Below are 8,141 nucleotides of genomic sequence, written 5' to 3'. Positions count from 1 at the left end.
GTTACGGGGAAGTGGAGGGATATAAAGAGGCGTTCCAGTCTGGATAAACCTGCAAATGTATCTCCACTGAATGAATCTGCTGAAAGATGAAGCTCTGTGAGATTGTACAGGTCTTCAAACGCACCAGCTTCTAATCTACATGGTGGCTGTCATAGAGGGGTGCTCTACACTATTATGCACTTTTAAAATCCTATCCAGTTTGTGTGATGCTCTAACGTAATTTTGTTATTTTATATAACAAAGACAATAAAGGAACTGAAATTATATTTTATCTGTCACATAAGGGTGAGTTTTACAGTTGTAGGGAGTATTATCTGTTACATAATGGTGAGTTGTTGTACAGTTGTAGGGTGTATTATATGTTACATGAAGGTAAGTCATTGTACAGTTGTAGTATGGAATTTGTAGAGTTTAAGGGCGTTTTCACACTGCTAGTTCAATTATTTGGTCCGCACCAGGCAATAAAATTGTGATTATGTAGCAGACTCCAGTGTGGTCTGCTTTCACACCGGCAAATTAACCAAAACTGATCAAATTGACGTGCCAGGAAAACAGCGATATCTCAATTTCTCATCATGAACTCATGAAACAGCAACATGTAGAACTTTGTACAAAGTCACAACACATCAGCCCAGAGCAGAAGCTCTGACTTCAGGTAACAGCAGCAGCCAACAGCGATAAAGAGGAGCACTCACCGTAGCGCGCAGCCCCTCAGGACAGGGCTTTGGTCTGGTCCTTGGTCTGGTCCTCCAAGCGCCTTGCTCAGATGGTCCAGAGGCTCCGTCCTTCATATGTTAATTCCAGACGGGGACGAGCAAGACCAGTGTGCCATGGACTGGGTCAGAGCGGGTACGTTCCGTCGTCTGCGCACTGGTTCCAGGCGGGGAAACCGAGAATGCACTGTGGACTACAGGTCCAGATGAGCTCCTCCGGTCCTCCACGCTCAAGAACCTCGGCTTGTTCCAAGGTGGTGCAAAGTATCTGGACAGAAGCGTGAATCCAGTTTGGTGGGTTATATCTTGTTTTGAGTGTTCCGTCCTCCGCGCATTTGGTTCTTCCTGGGGAAAGTTCTTCTCAGGCCGAGGCTCCTGACATATTATATTATATTATATTATATTATAACTACAAAAATAACTAAAATTGTAAACAGTTGATTTCAGGTCATTTAGAATCTCAAAAGGCAATATTATTTTAATCTGAGAACATACCACAATGAACGGTTCTCTTCTAAACTGCATGTTCAATTCAATTCAACTCAAGTTTATTTATACAGCACATTTAAAGCAACTTCAGCTGACCAAAGTGCTTCACATAAAAGTCAACAAAAACAGACAGATCTGATTGACATTTGATTGACAGTCTGAGAGAGCACACAGGCCTTCTCTGTGTTCTTCAGCTCAGTGTGGTCCAAAGAGGAACTGAGAGTACGGCCTCACAGTTAATCTGAGATACTGTGTGTTTAGATTCAGATCAAGTGAACCACAACAGTCACCTCTCCACTGCATTCAGCACACAGATACTCCTACAAGACATGGAATCAATTTCTCTGAAATCTTGTCCACTTTTTCACCGGGGATATAGTATAGTGGCATAATGGAACAATAAAAACATTATTATTTATACTGTTAACCTTTCTAACATTATAAGAATACAGCTATTATTTATCTATGTTTGTATTTATTTGATTATTTTAGGATTATGAGCTCCAAACAAAAACAAATAGCCAAGTGAGTGCAGTTAAATGTGTGTGATCAAAGCCTGACAGGGACAGTTTCACACAGGACAGATTTTTTCTCGTTGAACATCTTACATTTAAATCCTCAGAGCATCTAAATCATAGTTTTGTAAAATTTAGCCGAGCCACACTAATGGTGCATTCGTGTATCATCCGACTCGGAGGTCCGAGGATGTTGCCTAGAGACACGCACTGACACGCCCCTTTTCCTCGGACAGAGAAACTCAGAACTTGGAAGAGCTCAGAGGAGAACGAGCAAAGATTCTGTGATAGAATCCAAGACACTGCACCCAGTGTCACGTGTATGAACTGTTTTCATTGTGTTTGGACGATTTGATGGTTTAAAAGACAATTTCAGTCACTGGTATTACTGCAGTACTTTACTGTATCTATATTACTGCAGTACTTTACTGCATCTATATTACTGCAGTACTTTACTGTATCTATATTACTGCAGTACTTTATTGCATCTATATTACTGCAGTACTTTACTGTATCTGTATTACTGCAGTACTTTACTGTATCTGTATTACTTCAGTACTTTACTGCATCTGTATTTCTTCAGTACTTTCCTGTATTGGAGGTCGGTGTTGCCCATGTTTTTAGCATTTCCTGCTAATGTGCAAAAATGATTGACTATCAACACCAAACGCTTTCACTTCAATAATACACTGAATTATTCTTTTTATACTGAATTCTATCTCGTGGTTGTGTAGTTGAAGCACAGACTTATTTTGGAGCATCTGGTACAGCTTTTCTTTTTTTTTCACGAAACATAATGGAACGGTTGAAGCGCGGAAGTGACGTCGTATCCGAGATCTGAGTGGGAGACAAATGAATAAACGAATGCAGCATAAGAACGTGTTAGCTCAACTCTACCTGCCATCGTTCTGATTGGACAGAACTGATTGTGCAGTTCATTAATACAGAAGAAAAAAAATTGGCGTCATGAGCTTTGTCCTTAGAAACCACGACAATGTCATTGTCGGTTCGTTCCAGATCTTATTAAACTTCTATGACTGTAGCCTGTTACCACCTAATAAACATTAGCGGTCAGTGGGTTGTGGCTGTCGGCAGGTTCGTTGTCACACTCTAACGCTCTCTGAACCTTCTCCCAGAACAGGCCCCTGTGGTTCCGGGCCTGGGTCCAGCTCAGATATGTGCGGCTCTTCACCAGCTTCCTCATGCGGTAGAACGGACTCAGCTGATTGGACGAGATCTCCTCCAGAAACAGCAGGATCAGCACGTCCTTCTGCTCATCAAACAGACGGTAACTGCACACAAAAGAGACACGTGAGAATCCAAGGACTGAACCAGGACTAAACCGAACTGGACTAGACCTGGACTAAACCAGGATTAAACCAGTACTTAACAAGGACTAAACCGGGACTAATCCAGGACTCAACGAGAACTGGACCAGAATTAGAGCAGATCCAAACCAACATTCGACTTGGACTATTCCAGGACTCAACCAGGGCCGTTTCTGATCTAGTTCAGGTCCGTCCCTGGTCTTTTCCATGGTCTAGCCCAGGACAGATCAAGCTGCAGTGAGTCTGTACCTGGCCATCTGTATCTCCTGTGAGCACCACTCGCTCTGCAGGTATCGACGGCTGATCACACACAGAGTCTTCCTGCTGCTGTAGATGGCGTCTGTGATGTTCTCAATGATGGGTTTCCCTGAACACAGCAGAATATGTGAGGTTAGCACATCTCCAGAGGAACACATGGACAGAATCCATCAGGGGAGACTGAGGAGACGCTGTACCTGGTTGGAAGTCGCGGTGGTGCAGACACAGCCTCCATCCCTGGACTCTTTCCAGTTCAGGCAGTAGCTCTCTGTAAACCCAGTCCTCATCGTGAACGTTGTAGGACACAAACGCGTCGTAGATGTAAGGGCAGCCCTGTCTTCTCTTTTTACTGTCGTAGAGAAATGCCAGGAGGAGGTAGTAGCCATAGACCAGCTGCCATCGCAGAAAGTGATAGGTGAAGGAGGACAGAAGAGTGACAAGGACCAAAGCAGAGCTGGAGATGAAGCAGAGGAAGCCAGTGAACTCCCAACATGACTGCACATTGAAGTCCAGCAAAAAGTTTCCTTCTTCAGACGGAGGAGAGGAGCATCTGTACTGAAAAGCATTGACCACTTGGACTTGTTTGTTTCTGATCACCCAGTCTATAAACCCAGCGTTTGAGCAGTTACATGCAAATGGATTTCCAGATAAGTCGAGGTGTTTTAGTGAAGTTAGAGTTTCAAAAACTGTTTCATCTATTACTAAGAGCTTATTGTCTTTTAAGATCAACTTTTCCACTTTGGTGAGGTTAGCGTCACGCAAAAAGTCTAAAGATTGTATGTTGTCGTTTGTCAAGTCCAGAACGTTTAGGTCTTTCAGAGGGTGAAACAGCTTAGATGTGTGAGTGAATTGGTCACAGTTGATAAATTGAAGACGTAATAGTTTGGGACTGACAATAAACATGTCATCATCAAAGACCATGCAGCAATAATTTTCAAATGACAGAACTCTTAAATTTCTTATGCTGTTAAGAAGGTTTCGTGTCCATGTAAAACAAGTACTTACATCTACAATGACATTTAACTCATGCAGGGAAGACATATTGAAAAAAAAGTCATTATTTGTTGTTGTATTTAAGGTGCTGTAGAAAACGAACATAATAAGTTTTTCTAGCTGTTTAAAACTTGTAAAATCCCCAATATAAAAGTAAGACGGTGAGTAAGTCAGAGTTTTTAAATTTGTAAGTCCCTCAAATGCACCATTGTCAACAATGGAATATCTATTTGATTTCAAATTCAGTTCAACAAGAGATTGCATACTTTTAAATGTTCCTTTCTGAAACCATCTAAGGCTATTTTCAGCTGCGTTTAAATGTGTCAGATGAGCCAAAGTAAAACCAAAACTATCCAATTGTAAAGAAATGAAATTATTTTTCACTTGTAGTATTTTTAAATTCTCGAGACCCTTAAACATACAGCTGTTGAGACTGGAAATTCGATTGGAATTTAAGTTGAGTTCAGATAATGACGTCAAATGTGAAAAGTCTGAACAGTGAAGATCTGTGATAAGGTTTTGTTCAAAGGACAGATATGTGAGAGTGGACATGTTTCTGATCGTGGTTGGTATTTTGGATAATTCATTTGACTCTATTGACAGCCGAGTGAGTTGTTTCATCATACATAGAGAACAATCTGATAAATCACTCATAGAATTTCCTTTTAGATGAAGTTCAGTCAAATTAGTGCAGGACTGTAGGAGAGTTTCATTGAGAATCCGAATAATATTGAGAAATGAATCTAACTTTTGCAAGGTTGGAATTTCACAAGTTAATGGTAACAGGCCTTCAGGAGACTCTAGAGCAGAATATGACAGATACACAGACTCGGCTTTATTGACACTTTGAAATATGGATTTATACAACTGAAGGTTTACTTGGATTCCAAACTCCAACTCCACGATCAAACTCCTCACACGTGTCAGGGATCTGTCAGAAACGTCCCAGTCACAATCTGGCATTATTGCTGGCAGTCGCAGCTCATTTAAACTTGGAAACACATTCCCGTGAACTCTAAACCTCTTCAGAGGGTTTGATTGGAGATCCAGCTGAGTAAGGTTTAAAAAATGTGTTGGGAAAAGGTTGGATTCAAATGAGGTTAGCTGGTTAAAATGCAAGCTCAGAGTTTTTATTGCTGGACAATGTGTAACAATGTTAATGATATTGCTAATTTGGACTAAGTTATTTGATCCCATGTCAAGAATCTGCAGTTCTTTCAGAGGCCTAAAGGCATACTGTGAAACAGAATATATTTTGTTATTGTTTAGGTACAGAGATGTCAGGTTTGACAGCCCTGTAAAAGTGTTGTCAGTCAGGGCTGTGAGTTCATTGAAAGACAACATAATCTCAGTTACAGCAGATAAATCTGAAAAGGCTCCTTCTTCAATGTGTGAGAGGTCATTCATCCCCAGGTGTAAAAACTGAAGTCTGGTGAAACCTTTAAAATCAGTCTGTCGGATTCTCTGGATGTCATTGTCAAACACACTCAAAGAAGTGGCTGTTTTGGGGAGACCAGGAGGAACACTGGTTAGTTTATTATGATCACAAACAATTTGACTGTGGTCATCAAAGTCTATGGTGCAGTTTTGTAAAGAGTAAAAGAGTGAAACGTGAGGCTGAAGCAGCAGAGAGAAAAGTGAGAAAAGAAAAGTGCTCTGACTCCTCATCCTGAGCTCCTGTTAGAAACACAAACATCAGTGTGGAACCTTTGACGTGTCGTGGTCATACAGAAGTGCCCCACTGTGTTAAAACTCCATACACCTTCAGGAGAATCATTTGGATAATGTGAGCCCTCCAATTGCCAATCTCTACTGAACTAAAGGTAAAAGAAGCTGTTATCTTGATAACTATCACTTCGTGACATCACAAGGTGGAGCAGAGCATTTTGAGTTTTGGAGATGTAAACAGACCAATAATCCAGGATTATTCAAACATGTGAATGAAATAACTCACATTTCCAAGTCTATTTCTGATGAGGTAACAACATTATAACAACATTATAACACTTAAATCTCTAAAGAGTCAATGTGCATAATAGAGGAACTTTAAAATAATTACTTAAGATAGATTTTACAGTATTGTGAATATTTTTACCATTTGTAGCTTTCAAATAAACACACAGCTAACATTGGTTATTGGTAAAAACTATCAAGATGATGGGGCAATAAAGCTACACATTTCTTTTTGTAAATATGACCATATTACTCATCTGCTCTTCTTGAAGTTGTTTGTTATTGACAAGCAGTCGTCCAAAAACCAGCTCCAAATGGACAGAACTAAAGCCTTAATTGAACTGTAATATTACTTTTGCTTTTTTCCAGATAAAACATGAGGTCAGGATTAAAAACTGTACTGGCTTCATCACAGCTTTAAGATATTCGACCCATCCTTCAACGGATGCTTAACACTGACCTTTCAGTAACTTTAGTTATACACAGTTGGTTCTTCATCTATGGTTAATGAAAGTACTCTTGAAGCCACTACTCACCTTTGCGTCTCCACAGCCAGGACGAAGTGTCAGTGTCCACTCCAACGAACAAAGGGTATAGTGTCTCTTCTCGTTTTTAGTTAGACATTTGGAGTTGAAAGCAGAAGTGCTCCTGTCCCTTAACTTTAATAAACTCAACAGTATCTTCAATGAAAATATAATCAAACATTCAGGGATGTTTGGTTTTATTTTTGAGAAAACAAGTGCAATTTTTGAAACCAGTTACCAATAAAAATATATTTGTTTTATTGCCATTGCATTATTGTATTTCCCTCTGTCTGTTAAACAGCTCCTGGATGGAGTAGCTAAACAAGCCAGAGCTTTTGCCATTCAGAAGATATGAGCTGTTATGTAAAACTTGCGTTGCGCTGCTGCTGTGGCAACCTGTCATGAACAGACTGGCACCACAGAACCTCACCCAGAGACCCAGCTCCACGGTCTTGTTGCTGTTTGGTCAGGACTATCTTATCTTTAACTCAGTTCTGTTTCATGTGCAGCATTGACCTTTCAGTGTCTTAAGTTTTACACAGTTGGTTCTTCATCTATGACTTATGCAAATACGCTCAAAGACACAAACCTACTTTCACTTCTCCAAAAGCTGAAAGTGCTGTTATAACAATGAGAACTAGCAAAAAGTCAGATTTAAAAAACAGTTCAGTGTCATTGAACCTGATGATTTCCATTAAACTAGTGAAAGGGCAATATGTTCATATCTTTAAAACCCATTTCTGCCCTCGTAAAAATCTGCTGGGGCCCAGTATGAAAAGGCCCAGTCCATGTACTGTGCAGTGCCAAGCTCATATAACAACTAGAGGAGCACCCTGCTCCAGCTCAGCTCACAATACAGACCACACTGTACATAGGTACAGATTATAGGTACAGGTGACCTACAGTGATGCACGGGTTAATGTGGCAGGTCAGCACAATACGCCTCATGTAAAGCTTTGGGGCCATGTTTAATTATACACTGTAGACACATTAATATGTATCACACTGAATAAAGGAAATAATTCAATGCTTACTACATTTGTAGTAGTAATTTTGAAGCCTAACTCTGTGCACTCATAAATGGATCATAATTTATGATTTATAGCAAAGAGTTTGAGCGTAGTTTCAGTGTAGTCCACCAGCGTCTGAACAGAACTGAAGAAGCAGCTTGGCATTTTGGTTTTGTAAAGGAGCTCACAGGAGGTGGTTGGTTGGAGACCCTTGGTTTAGAACGTTTAGCATCAATAAGTTTGCCCCAAAAAAGGACAAGGTTTTCAATAAAGTTAATAAATGAATCATTAAATATATTGTTCACATAATATATTACCTTTTTTAATTAGACTTAATGGATTTTAAATAAAAGCATTA

General features: G+C 40.1%; 1 protein-coding gene across 1 annotated transcript; it reads right to left on the bottom strand.

Annotated features, from left to right (window-relative positions):
• Nucleotides 1-1,352: 1,352 nt before the first annotated feature.
• On the bottom strand, nucleotides 1,353-6,946 carry LOC110162575 (toll-like receptor 13). The gene is made up of 4 exons (XM_055164121.1): nucleotides 6,786-6,946; nucleotides 3,501-5,973; nucleotides 3,295-3,412; nucleotides 1,353-3,009 (listed from the first exon to the last, which is right to left on the bottom strand). Exons 2-4 carry the CDS (start codon nucleotides 5,962-5,964, stop codon nucleotides 2,772-2,774), a joined length of 2,820 nt encoding a protein of 939 aa, XP_055020096.1. The 5' UTR covers nucleotides 5,965-5,973; nucleotides 6,786-6,946; the 3' UTR covers nucleotides 1,353-2,771.
• Between the last annotated feature and the right edge of the window lie 1,195 nt (nucleotides 6,947-8,141).

This window comes from Boleophthalmus pectinirostris, unplaced genomic scaffold (genome assembly GCF_026225935.1).
Source record: "Boleophthalmus pectinirostris isolate CB_2022bp ecotype Guang Dong unplaced genomic scaffold, ASM2622593v1 HiC_scaffold_6, whole genome shotgun sequence".
Taxonomy (NCBI): Eukaryota; Metazoa; Chordata; class Actinopteri; order Gobiiformes; family Gobiidae; genus Boleophthalmus; species Boleophthalmus pectinirostris.
The sequence above is the reverse complement of the archived record's forward strand: the minus strand, read 5'-3'. Positions and strand labels throughout refer to the sequence as shown.